Genomic DNA, 26,632 nt, shown 5'->3' with positions numbered 1-26,632 from the left:
ACGTTTCGTATACTTAGGGTAGTCAAGTTCACGTCCATTACAGACCGCCATAACATCGAACATGATCAAAGTCCGTATCGAAGATGCACATTGCACATCAGAATGTTCAACGTCACTGTTAATTCCCCAAGAAGGTTACATTCACTTCACTGGTTGATTCAATACCTAGTGCTTGGAGCTGAACCACAAATTTTGCCGTTACAACAAACACAGGATCAGAATTTATGAATTAAGAACAAACCTCCACCGCCTAAGGGTAAGACGACCAACGAAGAGAGGCCGGCCTAGTCAACCCCGAGTTCCAATCCAACAGTTCCGAGATGCTTTGAGTATTCATTAACGCGCTTCGTTAAAAAAAACAATAATCTTATCAAGGTGCTGCTGGCTTTGATTTGAAAACTACCAACGCGGCGGTGCACAGTCTAAGATTCGGGTTAGTACACTTTTAGCTTTGGACCCGAGTTGTCGTTCTGTTACGGGTGTCCTTTCGCTTTTTTTGTTTTTTGTTGTTTGTTGCTATGTAGAATAAGTCCTATCTGATAAAATCCCTCGAGTTTATCTGTTATTTTGTTTCAATATCTGAAGTACCTAAACGACATGGAAGTTAACATAACGAACCCCGATGGATTCCTCCAGCGGAAGTGGGATGCCTTCCTGGATGTGATGGGTAAGTTCGTTAGTCTCTGTTGGTTAGTCTAAAAAGTCTACTCACATTTTAGTATTTAGTAGACTCCCGTCTGTTGATCGCTTGCTTAACATTAATTGGTCATAGCCGCTATTGCCTATTGCATGAGCATTAGCATATTTTTGATTCTGTTATACCTACTAATGTCGGACCGAACCATCACCATGATCAACATCGCGTTTATTAACAACATCAGCATCGCGCCGCGATTGTATGCAACAAAAACACTAACCACAACAACAACAACGACAGATCACACACAAAAAGCTCATTAGGGGAGCTAGGGAGGGATCTCTGCCGGTTGATCATTCACCCGAACAACTTAAAGGTGAACTGGGGGTAGCGCAGTCATCTGTTTGGTGAAGGTCGAAAAAAAAAAATTGGAAGGCGACTGTTGAAGGTTGCCAGTAGATAAACTATTAACAATTTTTGTAAGTATAGGTACATTTTGAAGAAATAAAAATCTTATAAATAGATTTAAACAGTTTGTAAAAGGCTCCCTACAAAATCAACTTGAATATCACATAATAGAATGAGTCGATTTGGGGTCATTTTTGAATTTCTCTAACCCTGGGGTCTAAAAAGCTTTGTTTTGGTTCAAAACTCTTCCATGATTTTTTGCACTATTTTTAAGAGACGTTTACATGAGTAAATTTGAAAATTAAATATTTTTTATTTAAAAATCAACACAATTTTTGTTTCTTCTGTGGAATCGAGCCTGCTAATAGGAAATTTTTCGCTGAACAACTTTGTCCAAGACCGTAATTTCGTATCTTTTTATCTAAAAAAGTTATCAGCTGTTTAACAGGGGTATGTCTTTTGGAATTGATAGACAATAACTCAATTGACACCACTGCTGGGTACCTAGCGAGGTGTTGTATGAGTTATTGGCAATCCACTCAGCTTGCAATAGTATCTTCATATTAACCTCAGATGCATTCCTTCTGAAATATTTATTACTAGCTCACTCGGTGTGCTTTGCTACACCTTCCAAAACTAATTATATTTTAGAATTTTATTTGTGTGTGTCAAATTTGGTTCCATTTGTTCGATATGTTCTGATGTAATGCAAAAAAAAAAAATAATCAGAACTCCCCCTATCTTATCCCTCCAAGGAGGTAGGGGTCTCAAATGTCAATAGAATCATTTTCAATTCTCAAATACCGTCAAACGGGGCATCATGCAACAGCGGGGTTCGATGCAACATTTATATAACACTACATTAAATCCGATTTTTATTTAATGTATTGTAATAAAGTTATCTTTTAATGATCACAAAATGATGATGACATAATTTCTCACATCTTAAGCTAGTTTTCTTAAGATCTTTATTTTTATGTGAAATTTGAAAAATCGAGCAATAAATGTAGGGGAGAGTGGGGTATCGTGGGCCATGGGGAAACGTGGGCCACTTTTAATATCTCAGATGTGTGTTGAGATAAAAATCTCAAACCAACTGTCATCGTCGTCGCTTTGCGTGAGCATAGATTCCTATATGTTTTTGACTGAAATACGCATCATATGCTTCTTTTATTTATCAAGCTAAAAGAAGTTAGAAAAATTTACTTACACAATTAAAAAAACACCCGCTAATTTCATCGTTGGGGAACCTAAAGTGCATAACAAAAATATGCTCATACGCTTATGATCTTCATTTTGTCATGATCTCTCACGTGGAAAAGGAATTTTTGATGAAACATCAATAAGTCACACAAACGCAACCAATTTGCAAATCATAGCTTGTGGGGAATCGTGGGCCACACATCTTGAATCACCTATATTTTTATGTTTTTATACACATTCAGAACTTAAAATACGTTTTACCTATCTGTAAAGTTTTCCTATGCCAAATGGAGAGTTATGAAAAATATTTTGTCTATCCTATATAAGAAATTTTGCCAAAACGTTCGCGAGCCAGGTTTTGGAATCTATGCGATCATACACAGCTCTCTTTTTTATTTCATCATCTGAAATTGCTTTTGAATAACGAAATGAATTAGGAAATCACAGTTTTGGGTCAACTCATAAACTTTGCATGTTATTTGGTCAATTTGGAATTGGTGGCCCACGATTCCCCACCATTTTTCAAAATCCAAAAAATATCCCTTTTTTCAAACAGTCAGAATTTGGGGAAAAAAACTTATTAAAAATTTTAAAAAATACCTTATGATACCTTGAAAATGTAGAAAACCATACCATTTTTTATTTTCATTTTATCTTTTATAATAAAGAAGTTATGGAACAACGAAAAAAAGTGGCCCATAATTCCCCACTCTCCCATACAAATTTGAACATTTTTTTATGCCGAAAAAAACTTTACCCAGTATGACGGATCGGCTTGATAATATTGCCTACAAACTTTTTACTGGTTTCCTCATGTTATACCAACATTGTTGGTGTAAAAATATTTTTCGAACAATCACCCAATCTTTTTCAATAAATATTTTTGAAATTCCGTTAGGTGTCTGGGGTTAAATGCAACAAAATGCAAATCAAAGAAATACCTTGTAAATCTCGTTTCCATGTGTTGGAATATTAATGTTTTGCATCACGCGTTTGTAAACATTGGAATTTCATTCATACAAACATTTATTTTAATGATTTCAGCTTTTAGAATTTTTCGTAGTATTATTTAACCCCTAAATGTATGCAGCATCTTCATTTTCCAAAAAAATGTGAAAATTAGTTATTACAGACCCAAAAACTACTGCAATTGGTGTTGTCATGCGTAATGATCTTTAAGGCATCGCTAATATATTAAAAACTATAAATTTTCGTACGTGTTCATAAGATTTTTCATTAAAAACAAAGTTTGTTGCAAGTTACCCCATTTTCTAAGGAGGGTGAAAATCGCATGTTTTTAGAAAATTTAAAAAAACTGAAGAAACCTATAATTTTTCTAACTACGCCAATTTGATACCCCAGCATCCTTAAAACTTTTTATGCATAAGGGGTAGGATTAATTGTGAACATAAGTTTTTTAGAAGCCATTGAAGTTGAAAATTGTTGCATGTTGCCCCAGTTGACGGTACTCTCCTTTGTAAATTTTGGTTCCATTTACTTGAAAATTCATGCTATCAATATTCCAAAAAATCAAAATACCGGGTTATTTTGTATCAAAATTTAAAAAAAAAACTAGAATAAACATAATGATAAAATTCCAATATCCCACAAACTGTTTTTTCGCTTATTGAACTGTTTTTTTTAAATTTGTTTATCAAATTTTTAATAAAATACATAAATCTTTATTTGTCTCCTTTCGAGTTTGTCAGTAAAATCTAAGGCGGGAGAGGGCGGGGAGTTGCTCGAAACAATAGAAGAATTTGATATTTATCTCCCCAGTGGAATGAAAGAGGGGTCTCAACCCGTGTACAAATTAAGCCAACTAGCATTACGAAGTTTTAAGATGGATTTATTATGGCATTTTTTGTGCAGCTCGTTTTATGACGGTTCAATTATGGTCATGCAAAATGCTTATATTCTTGAATCGACCATATGTATTCAGATAATTTTGTAAACGCTAATAAAGCGTTTATTAAACATACTGTTTTAGTTGTTTTGAAAGCTTTATGAATGCTCTGTTTAAACTATAATAAAACACAAAATTTGAAGTTTGTTCCAAGCTTCTTTTATAATGTTTTATAATAGCACTCAGTGCGTGTATTATACCGCCATAAGTCTTAGTGACAGTTCTCGATCAAGATGTCAAAACAGGACACGCTCAGGTTAGATAGCACATATCTATTTGAATTGGAATTCCCATTTTTTATACATTTTTGTTAAGTTATGTGTGTTGGTTTTGAGTTAAAATAATAAAACATATAAAAATATTTTAAAACTTCAAATTACCGGAAGTAGTATGAATATCTCTACAATATGAGTATTGAGTGAAAGAGCCAAAGTAGTAGGTTTTTTTTTGCTTGACGCCATTTTTAATCCAAGATGGCAGCTTCCGCATTTATTTTCAAAGCTGTAAATTACTGAAAATATCATGAAACCTTCATAATATGGTTATTAGGTGAAAGTGATAAACGAATAGAAGTCGAATTTCGTTGTCAGTCGCCATCTTAAATTCCAAGATGGCGGCAAACACTCAACTTGGAAATACTGTAAATGACTAAAAATCGTTTGAAACCCCAACAATGTTGATATTGGGTGAAAAGGCTAAATTAGAAGAAGTCGAATTTTATTATTTGACGCCATCTTGAAATTCAAGATGGCGGCTTTCGCTTAACTTTAAATGCTGTAAATGACAAAAAATTGCATTAAACTACCACTTATCTAGAGCGATTTGTTAAAGCATTTTGGTTTTAAATATTTAATAAAATTTCTTTTCCAAATTGAAAATTTGTTAATTAGGAAAAAATCTTTATTTTTATCATTGAACATTTCTACCTTTTTTCAAATAAGAACATTATTTGAAGCACCGTCCAAAAAGAACAACATTGTATGTGGTTCGAAAGACAAAAATAACTCCAGACAGCCATAATATGCAAATGAATGTTTTGACTTGATTTTTGGATCACTCGACTGGTAAAATGGACGGCGGCATGCTAGTTATGCTCCACTGGGTATTGGGTGAAAGGGCTAAACAAGAAGAAGTCATGTCCTTAAAAAAGACTACCTAAACTGATGAAACGTCGGACATTCGAAAACCAAACTTGTTTGATAGATATTCACGACCAAAAATAAAAACAGCAGTTACAATTATATCTCCCAATCACATACATTGCAGGAAGCAATGATGAGGTGATATATTACATTGGAAACAAACTATCTCCTTAGGGAACGTGGCGTTTTTGTAAGAAAGATCTCTATTTTAAATTTGTTTTTAGAGGTTATTTCTTAAGTTTTTTCCATAAATCTTAATGCCCAAAAACCCCCTTATTTAAAGCTAGAAACATTCTTGAAACCACTTAAAAGCTAACTTCCTCCTTCGAGTCCACAAAAACAAAACTTTTGAATATTTGATCGCAAATCCTAAGCGATTCGACGGTTTATGTACAGAATGACTTGATATTCCCGCATGAACCGCGACTCGACCACACAAACACTAGCACACGTTTTGCTTCACGAGAAGAGGAAGAAAAAACTATTTGTCATTATCATCTGTTCTCGGCATTGGGACTTGGGACAGACAACCAAACAAACAAACGAACGAACATACAGACATTCGAATGCGCTTTTTACACCCAAATGATTGCTAGTTTGTTCGCCAGGCCAGGCCAGACATCCACCATCAGGCAGGAGAAGAGGTGGTGAGATTTTTGTGTTTTTCGGCTGAACTGATGATGATGATGATAAACAGAGGAAGGAGATCTTTGCCTTGATAAAGTGCGAAGTTTAGGCCACACGATAGGGAGGAGCTCCCCGAATTAGCTCATGCATATCAATGAGTAAACTTTTTGATCTGCCCCGTTCTGGGGGGCTGTAAGTTTTCAAAAAGTCGTAGTATTGTTTAAATTTGAAGAGTTTGAATTTCACAGTCTACCTAATCTGCAAATTTGTCATAGCGAAAGATCACAATCTTTAAAGTTAGTCACTTTAAAACTGTAGTCCAGTTAGATGGGCGCTGCTCCAAACTTCTGGTTTATCGCCATGGCTAAGCCGCAAGAAGTCTGCAGATGATGATCTTGACCTCTTTTTTCCACCTCGCGTAAGAGTCTCAGAAATTCCGGTTTGAAACATTTTTTTTCGCCTTCTTTTGGCTGGCATCTTACACACGCTGGAGCTCACGTTTCACTCTCGTTTACCAAGGAAAGGGTGTGTGTAGCATAAATTTTCGGAAATTTTTATGATAAACGAGAACTCCTGTCTGCTCCGATGCTTTTACTACAGAGCAGCAGCGTCGAGATGAGCACTGATATATAAATGTTAATGGATATAGTGTCCGATCGCTGTTGTTGTTGTTGTTGAAGCGCTTTTTTGATGCAGGGAGGGCGAGAAAAAGTGGAATGTCAAGGTATTATTCGATGGTTGAAAAATTGATTGGGTTCTATAAAAAATGTAAATCATTTTCTGCACAGGGGTCGCTGGGCCCAGCCGCAAGCTAAACCGTATCAATAAAACTTATCAACCATTTAGATAAGATTTATTACGAACCGTCAATATAGGTGCTTTTTTATCGTGGGGGGTGCAGTGAAGCAAATATCAACACAACAAACTGGAATAGATTTGAAGCTGAAAATAAACCCAAATAAAACGCATTAATTAACCTTTTGTTTGAACTGACGTCGAAAAAAATAAAGAACGAACTTTTTAAAATTGAACTACTATAAAAATTTTAAAATAGATTCCAAACAGTTAAAAGTGAAACCCACAATGTCAAGATAATGAGGATTAAATACAAAATATTCATTATTTCGTTATCTTCAAAACTTTAAACAAGACTGTATAAATATAATTCTACATTTTTACAACGTATTTTTCACTCTCGAAATAAGCCAATTTGTAGAATATAGCGCAGAAGTTGTCTAGCTCTAGCACTGCCAATTTTCGAGTTATCTGGATTGAACTTCTTTGCGGTTTTTCAAATGTTAATTTGATCGTAATCTAAATCCTCAATTTCAATATGATCCTTCTGTCTGAATTTTTATTCTGGATTTCACATCATAATAAATTGTGTGAAAAAAAAGAATAGTTTGACAATCATAGCTCCAGAAGCACCAATATGAAAAAAAAAAACTCAGCAGGTTTTATGAGGCTCACACGTAACCACACTTGATAAAGTATCTTCTATCATTCTGCAAGACTACTACAAAACGTTAATAAAACGTTTGACCCCAAATTTGAAAGAATTTTGGCATTTTCCTTAGTAACTACTCACTTTAAAGGCATTGATAATGTAAAAAAAAATGTTCCACTTCTTTAGGCTCCTTGCCGTTAAGAAGCCTTAATAGAATAACTTATTCCTATAAGTGATTAAAAGGGTACACGCAGCGAAAAGATTTTTTATTTCAAAGGAAAGTGCCGCAAAAACAAAGGATTTTTTCCTTTGATTTTGGGATAAATAAAAATTCCTTTGATTCAAAGGCATTTTCCTTTGTTTCAAAGAATTTTTCTTTTGAAAAATCTTTGAATCAAAATATTAATACTTTGAAACAAAAAACAGTTCCATTTGGTGCAAAGTTGTTCTCGTTTGCTACAATGTAATTTAGATTTAGATTTAAAAGGATTGGAAGGAACCATTTTCCTTTTATTCCAATTGGAAGAAATATTTTCTGTTGTCCCGAAGTTCCTATTAGGAATTTTGAATAATAAAAAGAAAGAATTTACATTTCAAATTCATTTTTATTCACAAAATTAACACTAACACTGGTTCACTATAATTTTGATCCTAATTTTGGCCTGAGGGCATTCTTCTTGGGCCGCTCCATAGACTTCCGGAAGCAACTCCGGTTGCTAGCTTTAGTGGTCATCCAACTGGTGATTACCGCTGAAGATCGGGCCGAAGATAATCAGACCGTTGGATTTGGGGCGGAATCTGCCGTGGTCCTGTAACAATGCAAGAGTTCATATGAAATCTTAAACATTCACTTTTTGATTAATGGATTAACACACACTTACCATTCCTCATCCTGAATCCTCCTAAAGCTATCTCTGATTCACTAGTTTTGATTTTCAACACAACCGGACAAACTTCATTCGAAATTCGGTTCTTGCTCAATCCAAAATATCTTCTAAGTTTAAAATTTTAATTTAAAGAAATTATTCCTTTCTGTTGAAAAAAATTTTCTTTGGTTGAAAGAAAATTTACTTTGTTTTTAACGAAATGTGAAATTGAACACATTTCTTTTGAATCAAAGAATTTGTTTAAAATCAAAGTCCAAAATTTTTCAGTTCAAAAAATTAATTCTTTCTTTCAAAAATTATTCATTTGAATCAGAACGATAATTCATTGATTCAAAGAAAACAGGATTTTGATTCAAAAAACTGAATGTTTTGAATCAAAGTCAGTTTTGTTTTGTATAAAAATCCAAGTTTTCTCTGCGTGTAGTTTTGAGATCATCAAGTTACTAGCTGGATTCTTTCTCACCCTGAAAGCTGATGAACATAATATGGATAAATTTGACTGAGGCGGTGGATACGTACAAATTTGACGAGATCTTTAGTGCCATTATAGCATTCTCTTTGAAACAATAAGAAATTAGCTTAAGGCCTAGCTTTGGAGATTTTTTTTCATTTTTTAAATCTTTTTTAAATTTTTATCACTTCTTAATCTTGGAAGGGCAATTGAGAAATAATATTTGGTTTGGGAAAGTCACTTTTGAAGAATAATCCATGCATGTACTTTAAGTTTGATCGAAGTACCTAATTATTGGAGTTCCGTTAGAACAAATGCCTTAAGCGACCCCATAGAGTTTAGCAAATATGATGAAAATTCGTATTGGACGCGAAGAATAATAGAAAAAGAAATATTAATTTTCTTCTTTCTTATTATAAAATTGTTATCTGATCTGAAGACTTATCATCTGTAATTTCACCAAATAAAAATAAGCATTTCACTTCCTTATGATAAAAAAAATGTCATCCTTTTGATGGATCATTCTTTGTGTAAATGTGGTGGCACAAGATCACCTGTGCATCGACGAAATAGGAAACTAGAGCATTTCACTTTGTGTTGATTGATAAAATCATCTCTGAAAACCATTGAATATCGTCCAGACAATTAGAGAAGAGAAATCCATCTTTCTACAATCGATCAATGAAGGTGCCGGCCACGTTCTAGTTTCAAATTCAATCTGGCAACCTTGCATTCCGACATTTTCCAAAAAGTTTATTCTCATAGATTTAGAAACAGAGATTGACATTTTGATCTTTTTAAGGCCATTTAGGCCGGAACAAATGTCAAATTTTTCTTTTGTTTACCCCGCTCCGAATTTTCCGAAAATGTCAAAGGGGGCAATAAATAAGTTTGAAAGTATTTTGAAGGAAAATTTGATGAATTCTTCGAAAATTCAAACATTTGAAAGAGCGAAAGTCAAACTTTTAAAGATGATTTTAATGTTCGGAATTTTTCTACGATCTATAATAACTTAATTTTTCGATTTTATGGAATGTAGATTGTGTGCAACTTGGTTGCATGTAAGATTTTGTCCAATTTGTTATAATTTATTTAAAATTTGGATCTCTTGATGTTTCGACTCCAAGTGAGAAAAAAGGATTTCAAGTTTGTTCCGGCATAATTCGACAAAAAAAGTATAAGCCTGTCTCAGATTTTTTTTAACAGTGCGAGTTCTAGAATGTAAACTTGACACTCCTAAAAAACTTCTATTTTTTTCTATTTTTTATATCGATCTATACAAAACTAATAGTATTGAACCACGTTACGTACCGTAAACGAGGGTAACTATGAACACCGAGGTAGCTTTGATCAACATGAAATTTTTCCACATAATTATAAAGAACTTAGTCTAAAGTTCAATATCTGATAAGTCTATCATGTGTTGTGAGCCTACTTGGTTGAATAATTCTACCGAATCAAAGCAATCGAAAGATTCCCTTCAATTCAACCACGGTGTAAGAAAAGTTCAGATACCGGAGAGGACGAGATCATATTTTCTTTTGATGTTTCAGCTTTGTTTCCAAGTGTTCCCGTTAAAGAAGCTAATAATCTGTGAGAAGATTGATTGCTTCAGCAACACAATGGGAACACCTGGAAACTAAAAATTAGAAATTACAAAAAATGGTGCACTTGTGTATGGGACAAACTTTCTTCAAATTTAGAGATTTGTTCTATAGACAAAAAAATGGAGTACCAATGGGAAATCCTCTGTCTCCATTCTTGTATAAACTGTGTATGGCTCATTTGGAAGAGACTGTTGAAAATCAAGATTTATTACCCGCAAAATTGTGGAGATACGTCGATGAATTTTTTTGGGTATCTGAAAACTGCTTTTAGTGAGTTTCAAATAACAACAAATGGTTTGTTTTTATTTTTTGGAAATTTTTGGTGTGAGTAAAAATGTTATTTCAAATTCTTAAAATATCTTTAAAAAAATAGGGATATCTTCCAAGAATAAGCCTGTTAAAGATTAATGGCTAGAAACCCTATCAAATAGTAAAGTTTTATGAAAAAAATAAGAATAATTGGACGACCTATGGAATTATATGAAGGTAAAATTTCATCAGTCTTTTAAGCTTAAAAATGGCAAGCAATGTTTATAATTTATGCTCCTAAATGTATTATCATTGCCGCTATATGTTGCACATTGGGTATTTTTTTAGTCTTTTTAGGTTTATTAAAAAGATTGCATGTACAATTCGGTTGAAAAACATGAGATTTTCAGCGTAGAGTGTCAAACAGACATTGTAGAATAGACTGAGCCGATTTGGGATCATTTTTGAAACTCTCAAACCCCGGGGTCTTAAAAGCTTCGTATTGGTTCAAAACTCATCCATGATTTTTTGCAGAATTTTCAAGTAACGTTCACATGAGTGAATTTTAACTTTAAGGTTTGTGTGGGAAAATTAAATATTTTGTACTAAAAAATCAACATCGTTTTGGTTTCTTCTGTGGAACCAAGCCTGATAATGGTTTTTGTGCCAATTGTCAAATTCTCTAATGGAAATTTTCCGTTGAACAGCTTTGTCGAGACCGTAGCTTCGTATCTTATTAGATAAAAAAGTTATTTGATGATTAATGGGGGCATGTCTATTAGCATTGATAAACAATAAATACATTTGACATCACTGCTGGATGCCTAGCGGGGTATTGCATGACTACTTTTCATGAATTACCTCGCGAGGCACCAACAGTGATGTCAATTGAATTTGTTGTTTTTCAATTCCAAATGACAAGCCCCAAAAAGATCAAATTGAAAATTCTGCAAAAAATCATGGATGAGTTTTGAACCAAATCGAAGATTTTTAAGCCCCACGGTTTGAGGAATTCCAAAATGACCTGAAGTCGACTCAGTCAAATGTACTATGCCATAAGTGTACGTACTTCTACAAATAGCATTTTTGATTGGTATGACCACTACACTCAAACATACTAGGAGAACGAAAATCGTATCCATCTTTCAGGAATTCAAACTATTCGCACCAAATCCAATTTTGCCATTCCTTTTAATTCCATTTGCAAGCATCTCTTTATGCCAATTATTTTGACACATAAAAAAAGCCATTTCTGACGTTAGATTCGATCTGTAGGTTTAGTATTCTGAAAGAAGATTGAAATTATAACTAAAATTAATTAACTTTATTTGACAAATCGGTTCTGAGTAAATTATTGGCTTTAATTTTCCTAATCTCTAATTATGGTGCTGGTTATCCTAACTTACATCTAAAACCAAAAAAAAACCTTAAAATATTTGTTCAACCCACTTAACGAGGTTCAATCGCTATCGCCACTAGGTGATGATCCCGATTTTTGGCATACGTGGGGTTTGACGATATATCTCTACTCGCACTACTGGCTGATGGGGGCCGTATTTGTGCTGATCAATCTCACCGGCCGGCCCAAATTTCTGCGGAAGTTTAAAGTTCAACCCGGTGTAAACGATCCAATATCGGTGGCTGATCTAAAGAAGGTAAGAACCTTGTTTGTTCAAGTTTTATTACTAAGTTTGTATGTTTTTTTATTCCTTAGATTGTGAAGAAAATCCTGTTCAACCAGATTGTGATCGGCCTGCCGCTGACCTATTTCGGTTATCACTTTTCGATGAAAGGTCAGCTGCCTAACGTCCGTGAACTTCCGTCGCTTTTCACCGTTGTACGGGATCTTATCGTTTGTATTTTCGTTTGGGAAATTGGCTTTTACTACAGCCATCGATTGTTGCACCACAAATATTTGTACAAATATATCCACAAAACGCATCACGAATATACGGCGCCCGTTTCATGGGCTGCCATCTACGCGCATCCGATCGAGCATATCATGAGCAACATGATCCCTCCACTGTTGGGTCCTTCGCTGCTCAAGAGCCATCTGGTAGTTTGGGCTCTCTGGTTCAATTACGTCATTCAGGACACCCTGACGGCGCATTCCGGGTACCATTTTCCGGTGCTGATGAGCTCGGAAATGCACGATTTCCACCACTTGAAGTAAGTAGAGGAAAAAAACTAAACCCCCTAAACAAACGCCCTATTGAAGTTTGACTCACTGTTTACTTTCTCTGACACTATATTTGACATAACATAGCGAATGAAGTCACATGTCAGACCGATATAAATCAGGCTTACATAAAAACCACAACTTATTTAAATACCAAGCAAATAAGGACCTAACCCAAGCTCTGCAATAGGTCAACACACCTTTGATATGACCCTCCGGCAAATCAAATGTGGAGTTGAGGGAAGATAAGATAAATGTGCAAAGCGTGAGAGCATCGACATGAAGTTTATCGATAGTCGTTTTAACGATATTTATTATTCGATTTGATCAATGATAAGCAGAAATGAGAGCATCAGCTTCAAAACAAAGCTGTTAGCCATACTTCAAATCGATCGTAACAGAAACATCAAACTAACATTTATGAATGTCTGTCAGTGAAATGAAGGCACAACGTAAACCCAGTTTTTTTTATTTTCTTCATCTCTCCAAATCGCAGATTCAACCAATGTTACGGAACGATGGGTCTGCTGGATTGGCTCCACGGTACCGATGTGCAGTTCCGAAAAACCAAGCAGCACCAACGGGATCGACGGCTCTGGGGCCTGAAGTCGGCACGGGAAATAATTCCGGACAAATAAATAATTAACTGTTGCTGGTTGCTGTACCGACTGACTATTTAAGTACTGCGCGCTGTAAAGGGTGTGGGTTAGTGGAACAATTATCGCCTTAGCCCGGGCCCTTCTCTGCTGTGAGTGAATTGGTGCTGATGAATGGTAGTTTATCTTTTTCTGAATAAAATTTCAATTAAACACAACTGTGAATGTTTTGAATGCACTACGCACACAATGAAAGAAATTTCTTACGCAAGTAACGATATAGATTAAGTGATCTCAGATCTTTTAGACATTTTCTATTTAAGAATTCAAAAAGTAGGAAAGGTTTCGTAAAAAACACGACCGCAAAGTTAACGTTGAATAATGATTTTCAGTATTCCGTTCCTGATCCTGATGCTCAAGATGCCGATTCAGAGCCTAACTCTCTTATATTGATCTCAATGCTTATCACGATCCTGGTCCTGATCCTGAATCTCATCGTAATCCTGACGCTGAACCTATCTATCTTGATCTTGAATCGTATCCAAATTCAGATATTGATATTGACTCTGATTCTTATCCTGGTCCTGATTCTGTTGTCGATGTTTATCATGATTGTGATCCAGACTCTATTGCACCATGGTCCTTGAACAGTAGGGTGGCAATGGATGTATGGGAAAAAATTCTTGGTCGAATTTCGCAAACCGACCATATACATTATGTGGATTGGCCGAAAAAACAGATCTGTGCAGCTCAATCGGACTTGGTTTAGGGGTTTTACCCTCATAAATCACCAAAGGGGTTACGCAATGGAAATCGAAAAAATCGAAATTATAATTTTGATGGCAATTGACTTAAAAATCCATAAAACGTCGAAATCTGGTGTTATCTAAAAAAAAATTGTGTCAAAAATATTGAAAAACTCTGGTGAGGGGGGACACCAAAGGAAATCGGAAAAATAGAAATTTTAATTTTGATGCCAAATGACATTAAAATGCATAAAACGTTGAGATCTGGTGTTATGTCGAATTTTTGGGGGTCGTCGAATCGTTGGGAGTCGGTTATCAGAAAAATCGCTGGTTTAAAAAAAACGGCTTGTCCAAAAAGTCGATTTTTGACCCAAACGTTTTTCGGGGTTGCTAGCGATTTTTCGTTTTGAATTTCCAAAGTTTTTCCCGGTTTCACCCCGGGTTTTTCTCGGTTCAAAATGATGATTTTCCCAGTATTTATTACACTCGTTTGTTAATATAAAATCGTAGACAAACACACATATGTACATGACACTCCAAAGAAAAACCTTGGAATTTTTCGCAAAACTGCTTGCATTGCCTCTGGTATCGACATTGCCTATTATGACCAAATGCATCCATGAACCGGTTAGGAAAACCATCATGATACCCATAAGATAAAACTTTTTATTTAATATTGTAAACAAACAGACTTCTCTGAATTAGGAGGAAGTGCTTTTACTACATAAAATCCTAAAAGGCCCGGAAAAATTGTTCGCCAAAGGGCTGGAAGCCAAAAAAAGATTTAAGCAAAAATGCGATTCCCTAGATGGCACATTTGTTTCCAATTCGTCATATTTTATGCATATCTGAATTGATAAAATAATACTCTGGTTAGGGATGTACAAAGTGCCAGCCAATTGAAAAAAAAAAAGTTTCCTTATGAAGGTTTTTCCCTGAAAGCAATTTGAGTATCGAGGTTCGTTGTAAGAAACGAGTTTTCGCTAATTACATCGACATATGTAGGTACAACCAGCGCTTCTGATCAGATTGTAAGTATTCCGACTGAATTGACATTAGAAAATGTAACGCAGAACATGACTATTGATCACTGAATCTGGGGGACTGAGATAAAGGGAGAAGATACGTCAATGATTACACAAATAGTGGTAAATTGTGGTAATTTTTGGCAATTTGTGAGCAGGGATGTCAACTGTTTTTCGGAAAAACCTGGAAGATTTTGAAAAAAAAGTGGTGACCTTTTTTTTGGTCCCCATATCTCAATGTAACAGTTTATTTCTGTCACTTTATCAGTCACGTGCTCTGCCTGGCTCTCAATTTAACATACATCTTCAAAGCACATGACATTATTATTAGTTTTAAACACTTATGAATTCGTAATTCATAAATTCTAATCATTTCCTACCATATTACACCATGACCAATTTGAATATTATTTCATAGTTTTTTAGAGCAATTTATGTCCAAACCAAAAAGTCTACAATTGTCTGGAAGAAATGTCAAAAGTCTGGAAGTCTGGAAACCTGAGAAAATGTATGCCAAAAGTCCAAAAAGTCTGAAAGATCCAGAAAGAATCTGGAAGGTTGACATCATTGTGTGAGGGAAAATGAGAAGATTTGAGTTAAAATGAGAGAAACCAGTGTTAAGAGAGAGAGAGAGAGAGAGAAAACATGACATGTTTTGATTCTGTTTTCATAAATTCATTCAAAAATTTTATTTTAAAGTGATAATCATAAAAAATTCAGAATCATAAGTGTGAACTTTCATAAAACAATTAATTTCAGATACATTGTTTATGATTATCACTTTAAAATATAATTTTTGAATGAATTTATGAAAAAACAACAAATCCTAAGCTTCCAAATGAACCCTTCAGATCTGCAATACTTTGTTAGATGAGAAAGATATGAATGAGATAAATTTGTGTGTTTTTAAAAGAATGATCTCAAGCTTTAGGCCGATACACCATACTAAGGGGTGATCCCAAACTTTTTGACGATAACTTAAGTGTCTATTTTATTAATTAAAAGTACATTCTAAAATTTTGCACACATTTTTTTATTGTGTTTTGTGAAGTAAATAATAAGGATTCTAATAAAATTCAAATTTTGAAAATTGGTCCACCCTATCCCGAGATGATCGGCTTTGAATATTGAGTGCGATTTTTGCGGCTGAGATATGAACGATCAAAATTTGCATGTGTTTTAGCGGGTGATCCCAAACTTTTGGCCGTCAGTTTATGTATATTACCTCACTTTGGTAGGCAAATGCTGTTTTTTTTCAACATTCATTCGATCATTCTATAATGTATATGGAACGTATATCAAAACAGCATAAGAATATAACTACGAAAATGTTTGCAGGGCAGTCGAGTTGTCATGTATATTAAAGTAAATCAAAATAGCTTTACAGAAAAGGTATTTGATTGTAGTTTATTCCAACAAATTCAATGCTTTTTTCTCACATGCAATACCCAGCAAACATAGAATCGCTTTAGAAATGATAGCTTTATTCGTTAACAATGTTAATGCGAGTCGCAATTCCTACCAAGTAAGAAAAAAATCGTAAACAGAGTTACTTAAAGTCGGTATAAATCGGATATGATAACAATTCCGCCAGCGCGGGATTCAAGTGAGATAACAACCTTGTTGTTCTTTCTGCGATAAGCAGTGCAACCAGATTGCTTAAAATCAGATGGTTCATAATTCATTAGGAAAAATTGTTCAATGAGAGAAGCAGGAAATATTGTAGCTGGCAACGATTCGCATGTATTGAGAACAAATCTTAATCTCTCTCTCATAATTTCAGAATGTGCAAATAAGATGTTGAATATCGCCCAATTTGTATAATTCTCATCGCTTAAGCTAGAAGCTAAAAATATGTATGTATATTGCTTCCACTTTGGTAGGTAAATGCTGTTTTTTCGAGTTTTATGCAATGATTCTATAATATTTATAGAATATTATATATTCTATATATATTTCACAACAAACTTTGTTATATGTTTTATATGTATAACAAAGTTTTTTGTGAAATATACCTTCAAAAATGTTCGCTTCGTTTTTTTTTTCATTTCGTAAAAAAAAACTCACAGTTGCAGCCAAATTTTATGGATATTAAAAAAACCGGATTTGTTTGTTCTTTATTATAATCCTTTTTTCTTGGTTTAAAATACTCTACTCTTCTTGAACTCTTCCAATTAAATAGCTTCAAGTAACTTGTTTATACATAGTTTACGATTTCTCCAGATTTGTTAACCTTGTTTACTTTATTTTGTCAGGAAGATAATTTTTTATACAAAATATACTCCACTTAGGAATATTCGTAGGCATAATAAAAATTGCTTTTTAAATCAATTGAGAAAAAAAAGTAAAATTTCCGTCTTAAGGTTGAATTGAGTTCTTGGAGGTAAATGTTTTCCAACGGTTATTTCACGGAGATCCAATACACATTTTAAGGAGTTTATCTCAGAATCTTTGAAGAGGAAATGTTACAAACCAGTTTCAATCAGCTCACAAATTATAAACTGATTTTGGTTTACATACCATTCTGCAAAATTTGCATGACATAAAAATTGCTGCGATTAAACTGAAAATTTTAAGGAAAAAATCGTTACGTAACAATGAGCATACCTCCCCCCCTCGCCTACATATGTCACAATTTGTAACGCTCGAGCTTACCCTCTCTCCCCTCCCCTAAGAGCGTTACGTAATTTATGGAAACCCCTTTAGGTTAACCATTAAGAACCGCAAAGAAATCTACGTCGAGAAACACCGAAATTCGACACTCTATATGTTTATATATCAGAAACCACTGGACCATATTGTACCAAATTAGTATCATTTAGTTACGAAAGTTGTTTAGTTTAGTCGATTATTGCTTCATTATTGAATTTATAACAATCGAGTTATTCTTGTAAGTGTAGCACACTTGCGGAGAGCGAAAAAAATGAGATATCTTATATTTACACCGTAATTAGTTAAAACAGCGATTCAAGCCCCGTTGAACGAAAATAAGCATTTATGAGGTAAATCTATATCGAGCTGCCAAAAACCACCCTTCATTTAGAAATAATTTAAAACTATTTTTAAAATTTCCGTGAAAAAATTCAAACATCACTTTTTTCCGGTGTGGTGTCGAAATTCACGTTTTTTATCCCGGTTTCCCGGTGACGCTATGTAATTCCAAAGTTTTTCCCGTTAATCCCGGTCGGCTAGCAACCCTGATTTTTTTCGATATAACACCAGATCTCGTTTCATACCTTTGGCCGAATACCGCGTGGATATTTTTGAATAATGTATTCACAAAAAATATTCTAGAGATTAAAAGAAATTAGCCCATGGTATTTTTATTACGTTTTTTCAATGTATGTGTGAGGTATCTAACAAATTATGCGGAAAAATTGCAAAAATCAAATTTATTTATTTTTTTGAAAAAAAGTAGTTTTTGGAAAACCGCTCTTTTTTCTTCAGATTTGCAAATTCTAACAAATTTTTTAATCTCAATCAACCACAAACACCTTCCTGCACCCAATTAACAAGGTTCGGCGAACCTTCAATTAAATTTATTTTACTATACGTTTCCATTTTACTATAGTAAGTTAAACTCACTTAATCTAGCGATCGTCTATACTACTGTTTGTAGTTATTTGTTTACTTTTGATGTTATGTTTAAATTTGTCTGTCAGTGTTTTGATCTTGGGTAAAATGAAGTTGTAGGCTGGAGTCCGGCTGAGCAATTTCAAAATATAAATCTCCGTATATGAACGATGGATAAATTTAGCTTTTGAATAGTTTCCATGTAAAGTCAATGTCAAGGTGCCTTGTGGTAAGAGTGTCTTCAAAAGCGTTTACTGCCTTTCCTGAAGAAACATGACCTGCTGTTCTGGCCGGATTTGGCATCCCGCCATTATGGACAAAAGGCCATGGAGTGGTACGCCGCTAATAACATTCATGTTGTGCACAGGGATAAGAACCCTCCCAACACACTAGAACTTCGCTCAATCGAAAAATATTGGGCGACAGTTAGGCAGAATCTTGAGAAGACCCAAAAAACTGTTAGCAGCGAGAAGCAGTTCAAAGCAATCTGATGGCAGGCGTATAACAAAAGTCGACCGGAATTTTAACTTAGGTTTTTTCATTCTATAACACATTTTAAAATTGAAAAAAAATTGATACTTCGATTTTTTTTAATAAACAAATAATCTATTTACACGCAATTTAGTTCGACCACGCTCTATACACTGGACACGATCTACGAACACGCTTTATACATGTCTATGTAATTATTTCGAGTTTTGTTTGCTTTTTCGGATCGGATTTTTGCGTTCCTGCCACCCTTATTAATTCTCATTCTTTGAACCGTGCCAGAATTTTGAACACACAATTCGAGAACTTTGCTCATTAAGTCATTTGTGAATGTTGCCGTTTGATCCATTTCATTTTTTATGTAAGTACACTTCAAAAGTAAAGTGGCCCACACTTTAAAAGCTGAATCCTTTCAGGTGACGATCCCGAAACTCTGTACGTGTGGTTCCAGAATATCTACATTCACTGTTTGTTCTGGATCCTGGGAGGTTTCTACGTTCTAATGGACCTTACAGGTTATCCGAAATTTATGCGCAAGTACAAAACCCAACCCGGCATGAACGAACCACTCACGAAAAGCGACCTCAAAAAGGTATGTTACTCCCGATTGCAACTTTTTAAATGTGATTTTCACCTATTCATACCGATAGATTGTGAAAACCGGTCTCATCAATCAATTTGTCGTGGGCCTACCGCTGTCCTACGGGCTGTTCCATCTTTTGCCCCGGGACGGTTTTCCCGATGTACGCATCCTTCCGTCCGGCTTCGAGGTGCTGCGTGACTTTCTAATCAGCTGCCTCTTCTGGGAGGTTGGATTTTACTACAGCCATCGGTTGCTGCACGCCAAGCGACTCTATCGCCTGATCCACAAGCAACATCACGAGTTTACGGCACCGGTGGCGTGGGCGGCCATCTACGCCCACCCGATCGAGCACATCTTTAGCAACATGCTGCCGCCGATGATCGGCATTGGGCTGATGAGGAGCCATTTGGCGACCACTCTGCTATGGTTCATGTACGTGATTCACGACACCGTAACGACGCATTCCGGTTATCACCTGCCCCTGGCGGGCAGCTCCGAACGGCACGATTATCACCATCTCAAGTGAGTTTTTTTTACCAAAGCAGCATAACGATGCGAGCCAACAAATTAGTCATAACAAGACTAATATTTAAGTGCAGTAAAGCCTCGATTAATTAATCATTTTCTTTATCCAAGTTATCTGGTCCATCCAATATCCTAAATAATCCGAGTTTTTGAACTAGAAAATCTGTGATTCTAATTATGATTTGTTTGTTTAGAGAGGAAATTGACCAACACGGTCATTCAATATAAAATCTAGAATTCAATGTAATATTTTTTGTAACGGATTGTAAATTTTCACGGTCCTATCAGTTAGTATTATGTTCTTGTAGTAAGAATATTTCAAGATTTGAAAAGTCATAGATGGATAGAAGAAGATTAGAAAAAAACACTGATGTTGAGAATGAGGAAGAAATTTTTTAAGAAACATTTTCATCACGTAAGAATATTTCGCATTCAAATATAAAAACATATAAGCAACATGGGGAAAACACCTTTCTTCTAGTCCATTAGACTGAGTCGATTTGGGGTTCTTTTTTAATTTCTCATTGTTCCGACTAATAACATACAAAGTTACGGCCTTGGACAAAGTTGTCCAACGGAAAGTTTCCCATAACGAATTTGTAAATTGACACAAAAACCGTAAGCAATTAAAAGTTACTGATGCAAACGTTACTTAAAAATTCTGCTGAAAATCATGGATGAAACCCTGGGTTCTTAAAAACGAAGCTTTTAAGAGCCCAGGGTTTGATGAAATTCAAAAATGACATAACCAGGGTGGCCAGCAAGTTTCCATTTTCAAATTCCCGGTTTTTCCCGGTTTTTCGATCGAGATTTTATGATTTTCCCAGTTTTGAAATACATGAATGTGACAAGAAGGATTTTTTGAAAACTAAAATAAGCTCTTTTTTCAATTTCAAACGTAAGAATATTCTGATAACGATGATGTTTGTTGGAATTTCTACAGACAATTGTTAAAACAAAGGATGAAGAATATAATTGAGGCCCTCAGAATCAGAGGGTGAGGTGCCAAAATCACCAACTTTGAGTTAAGTACGTATACCAATCGATTCTTCATATCTCATTTTACATCTGCTGCAAAACTCTGATTTTTTGATAATTTTGTCAACACTTTTTCGATTCAATTAAAACGATGATGTTCCAATTAAAAATCACTTTATCGCACACAGAATTTGATTATTGGGCTTTGGTTTCAGAATTATGAAATCTGAAATATAATCATCAACGATGAATTACGGATCTTTAAATCAAAACCTAACAACTTTAAGTTTGGATTTATGAATTAAAATTTTTCCTGATTAATACAGATTGATATTCTAATTTAATTTTTTTTTCTCTGCAATTTTGAGAAAAAAATCCACTAAATTCTATTCCTTCTATTATTCTAAAATTTTGATTTGATTCTCGTCTTGAATACTTGAGCCCGAACCTGAGTTCTAAGAGCTTGACTTTGGACTTGGCATGTTAATCTTAACTCTGAGTCTGAATTTGCAATCCAACCAGGAAATTTGAATAGCGTAATTCAAACTTTAAATTTGAAGCTCTAACACAAATTTTGAAAATTATTCTAAGGCTTGAATTTGCTTTTAAAATAAGCTTTTTTATTGTGATAATATCTTAATGTAATTTTAGCTCATACATTCAAACGATCTGTATTTTTCAATTTTTTAATCAATAATGAATGCGATTGCCAGTAAAAGCGCAAAATGTCAAAGAATCACACAAACTTTTGGTATCTCGTTCTACCTATTGAACATTTTATTATTGAGCCAAGTAACATGGTGACCACTCATTTTGATTTTTTCTGTTTTCTCGCATTCTTCCCCGCATAATCTTATGAATTGCCGGCTCTAAAATGTTAAGTATTGAATTTATTTGTGAAATACAATTTTTTGGAACATATGAAAGATACATAAGTTCTTCGCGCTTTTGACGCTTATAAAAAAAATGTTAATTTGTATATGTCAAAAATTAGTAAATTTACAAAAATAAATTTCTAAAAAATCTCAATATATCTCAGAACTCGAACACCTCAGAGCACTAAAAGGTATGTGCTGAGTGGTCTCGATTTTTCAAGAAATTATTGACTTTAGTCCACTTTTTCCCCATGGAATTTTGATCCCAATTTTATTTCGCTTTTGAGAAAAAAATGAAAATATGATTAATTTTAAAAATAAATTGGTTTATATAGGGAAAAAATGATCCATAAAGAATTTTCCCGGTTTTGAATTAAAATTCCCGGTTTTTTCCCGGTTTTCCCGGTTTGCTGGCCACCCTGTATCATAACATCTAATGTTCTGAATTCGTCATTTCGTATCTGAAAATTATCAATTTTTATACCTTTATTTATTCGAAAAGTTAATGATATTTACGGCTTATGTACTTTCTTTCATGACATAAATTGACAAATGGTCTGTACAGATTCGAGGTTTTATAATTCCAATAAAGAATGGACACAAGACTGAGTCAGTTTGGGGTGATTTTGATTTTTTTTTTCCAAGGTGATGGAAAGTTTTAGAGGAACATCTGATGATGTTTCACCATCACCTTCGGAAAAAAATCAAAAATGACCCCAAACCGACTCAGTCTTGTGTCCATTCTTTATCAGAATCTTTAATCTCGAATCTGTACAGACCATATGTCAAAATATGTACTGATGTTTTTGGACTTCTTCGAGGATACTTGACAAATTTTCCAATTTTACCCCTGAACACCCAATACAGATTAGCATTTGCACCAGCAAATGATAAATTATTTTGGCCAGCGGTTAGTCATAAAGAAGTTTATAACACAATCACCAAAGTTAGGGTAAAAAAGCAAACAAATATTTGATCGGATTAACGAAAGTAAGAGGCAGGGCCGTAGGAAGAACCGCCTCGTGGGGGGTTTCGGTGACGGTTTTTTTTAATAGCGTTTTAGCTCCAAAACGGAACAAAAAAAAACTTTAAAAAACATTGTGTAGTAAGTGCTATTTGATTATTCTTTTTTAATGAAATGAATTTGCGGCTTTATCGGTGAGGTTTAAAGAGTTGAAATGAAAGACGGATAGAAGATCAGAAGAAAATTCTAAGGTGGTGAAAAGAGCGAAGAGCATTTGAAATAGAAGCTTGACCACATGCTAAATTCTTTGTCCCGCATCAATTAACTGTATTGAAGAAGTAGTACCCAATAGAGAAGGCACTACATTTTTCGATACAGTTAATTATGGATGGTTCGACCGCCATGTGAGTGTGCACATGTGCCGAACGGATCTTTCATTTCAACTCTTTAAACCTCACCGATAAAGCCGCAAATTCATTTCATAAAACAAATTCACGGTGATTTCTCCTCTTAAAATAATTCTTTTTTAAGTTTTTTTACATTAAAAGTGTCAAGTATTAAATAGTTACTTTTGAAAAAAAAACGTCCTGAATTCTTTAAAATGGTAAGCAAAATTTATATGATTAAGCGTAAGTAACAAAATAGGGAACTTACTTTCATCTTTGACTTTTTTTACAAGAGTTTGGTAGATTAAGCTTATTTGATTTCGGCAGAGAAAAGGGTTTTTTAGAGAAAGCCTTCAATTTCTTGAAAAAAATTCTATAGAACTCTTGAGCAAATTCAAAGATTTTGAAGAAGACCTTACTTGATCCAAAAATAAAAGTTTAGTTTCTAATTTGGCTCTCAAAAAAACTGTAATCTACTGTTGAACAATACATTGAGAAAAGATGCAATTTTCTGTGAAATTTTTAGCGTGAAGTTTACATTTTTTACGAAAACTCCGGTTTGGGGATTCAACGACAATAGTCATCCTGATATTTTTATCTTGATTGTAATACTCATGTACGTACTGAATATGAATTTTGACATTTCTAAATCAGAATTATTTATCTAAATTCAAAATTAAAATTTATTATTTGTTTCCGAATTTTAATATGACTTCTGAAATATACAAAAAAATAACGATTTCTTAATCTGAATTTCAGATCACAATTTTGAACATGAGTGAAATTGTGGTGAAAGGTGAAATTTGTTTCAGAGCCCTCAATCATGAATAAATTTCAATTCTGATGTTTTGGGTTTTAATTTCAATTTATTATTTGAATTATTTAATTTAAATCCGACTTATGAATCTGAATCAGATTCATGACATTTTATGAATTTCGAATAATGAATCTAATTTTTAGTTTTGAATTCTGATTCGCCAACACGTTTGAATTCTGCGTAAGACCTAAGTTTAAGAACTTCAAATCCGGATATTGTTTATTGTTTATTAATCAACGGATCATATGAAGCACGAATTGAATTTGGAATGAAATGCTAATCCGAATGTGAGTCAGGATTTAAAAACAGCTTTTTATTACTTATTTCTATCAAAAAATCGAGAATCGCTAAAACTAAAATGAAAATCGAGAATCCTAAACTGGCTGGTTACAAAATCCAACATTTGAAAACAGAAATACAATTTTGATACATGGGACCAGAACCTCTGAAACGAGATCAATCTTATTTAAAATTTAATATTCATTGTTACTCTTGAATAGTCTTACTCAATCATCAAATTCGATTGGGAATTAAAAATTTGGAGTGTAGAGTAGAATAACTTGTTGCTTTTTCTGGACCCTCAATTGGGGGTCAACCCCCAAATTCCCCCCATTCCTCAATCTATGATAATTATACCACTGAAGTTAGATCCAATCCAGTGAAAAAACTAGCAACCCAACGCGGGTTCTTTTGACTATCTATCAAACTGTTTAGAACTGCGTCAAATTCGGTCCAGATCGCATCATTTATTGCCCCCGTTCAGTATCAGTTATCTGGTTCTGTTATTGTTTAGTCTGTTAGTTGAAGTAAATTTTAAATTTGAATCTATTTTGTTTGATCACTCGGCGATACAAAAATATATGGTGCTCAAATATATAGAATTTTTTTTCTATGAATTGCATTTGTTATTTGAAAAGTTCGCATTGTCTTTGAGGACTTACGTATCTTTACTTCAAAATAATTTACAATCTAAAAAAAGGTAATTCTCGCAAGCGTCATTATTTTAAACTCGTTAACTGTTGCATTTGGGCACTTTTCTTGAAGAAAAAAATTATTTTGAGATCTTCAACCTAAAAAAAAAGCTTGACCGAAAAATTTTGACTGTTTTCTTTTTATTAAATTTAAAGAAAGTTGGAGTACTTGAAATTTCATAATCAAGTAGGAAATATAATCATTTTATATTGTCCACGTAAATAACGATGAACATTAAAAATGTATTGTCATTCTAGCAGCAAACTGTGCAATCTTGTACAAAAAAAAAACGACAACCAAGGCTATCGAATTTATCATTAAACGATAGTTGGATATGATCAAAATTGTGCATCGAACATTAAAAAAAAAAACAAAAATAACAAAGCAAGCGATGCTACGAATGGCACTGCGTGAAATGGCAACATGCGAAAACCTTAAAACCACTAAAAATAGCTAAGCATGCCATGGAAATAACTCCTTTTTTGGTTCAACCAAAGAAAAAGTGATTCAATGCTTACATTTTTCTGATGGGCTGAAATTAAGTTGATGGCGGTTCATTTTTATTTTCTCCAAGCTGTTTGAACATTGAACTTAAAAGATATATTTTTCAATTTCTTTCACATTGGCTTTTGGGTTTTTACTTATAGGTGCTCTTTTCCTTTAGATTATTAAAATTGAACTATGATGAAACAGTTTTATTACCTTGACGCTTTTCTGCAGAGGTAATTTTACCATAACCAATCGAGGTCACATTATAGACGCCCGTACACTCATTAAAAACGCCTATATGTATGAATATATCTCGTATGTAGTAAAATACTTATATTTCGTATCTTGCTTTACTCTTGCTCTACGACACAGGTTCAACCAGTGCTATGGTGGCCGGGGTCTGCTCGATTGGATTCACGGCACCGATCAGCAATATCGTCGGTCCAAGCAGTACCAGCGTGATCACCGCCTCTGGGGACTCCATTCGGCACGGGAATTGGTCCCCGACGACGATGGCAAAAATGGCAACAACAGCAGCGCATCTAAACGGCATCAATGACTGACTGTAGGAGTAAGCATTTGGGCAAATTCTCAGACCTCCAGACCTCAGCCAACCAACCAACCAATCATCGTACCGTGATCGTGAAGCACATTTTCGAAGGCATGTCCAACATCAGCTCAATTGTCGCCATCTCGTATCGTTCGCTCGTTTAGTGAAAGGAACAACTAAGGTCGCATTTGGCAAACCCTCTATCGCACTAAGGCCCAGCTGACCAATTTCTAGCAGCAGCCTTTCTGCGAGACGCCACATTATTATGAACATTGTGTAAAAACTTGCAAACAATATAAATAACAATAAACCATTCACAAA

The 26,632-nt window shown here is 34.4% G+C and overlaps 1 protein-coding gene across 2 annotated transcripts; it reads left to right on the top strand.

Moving 5' to 3' along the window:
* The first annotated feature begins 449 nt into the window (after positions 1-449).
* LOC129750846 (fatty acid hydroxylase domain-containing protein 2-like) lies at positions 450-26,632 on the top strand. 2 transcript variants are annotated; one of them, XM_055745948.1, is made up of 4 exons: positions 450-667; positions 19,589-19,764; positions 19,823-20,277; positions 26,134-26,632. In XM_055745948.1, the coding sequence occupies exons 1-4, from the start codon at positions 598-600 to the stop codon at positions 26,318-26,320; spliced, it is 888 nt and encodes a 295-aa protein (XP_055601923.1). In that variant the 5' UTR covers positions 450-597; the 3' UTR covers positions 26,321-26,632. The 2 variants fall into 2 exon arrangements, with proteins under 2 accessions (XP_055601923.1, XP_055601924.1); XM_055745949.1 differs by lacking the exons at positions 19,589-19,764; positions 19,823-20,277; positions 26,134-26,632 and adding exons at positions 12,044-12,219; positions 12,279-12,733; positions 13,240-13,547.

Source organism: Uranotaenia lowii, chromosome 3 (genome assembly GCF_029784155.1).
Source record: "Uranotaenia lowii strain MFRU-FL chromosome 3, ASM2978415v1, whole genome shotgun sequence".
Classification (NCBI taxonomy): domain Eukaryota; kingdom Metazoa; phylum Arthropoda; class Insecta; order Diptera; family Culicidae; genus Uranotaenia; species Uranotaenia lowii.
Note: the sequence above shows the minus strand (reverse complement) of the source record. Positions and strands in the feature narration are given on the sequence as shown.

Excerpts from the sequence above, each read along its gene's own strand:
- LOC129750846 (XM_055745948.1), top strand. The coding sequence starts at position 598 with ATGGAAGTTAACATAACGAACCCCGATGGATTCCTCCAGCGGAAGTGG. Across the intron at positions 668-19,588 it reads TGCCTTCCTGGATGTGATGG|GTGACGATCCCGAAACTCTG; the intron begins GTAAGTTCGTTA and ends GAATCCTTTCAG. Across the intron at positions 20,278-26,133 it reads CACGATTATCACCATCTCAA|GTTCAACCAGTGCTATGGTG; the intron begins GTGAGTTTTTTT and ends TCTACGACACAG.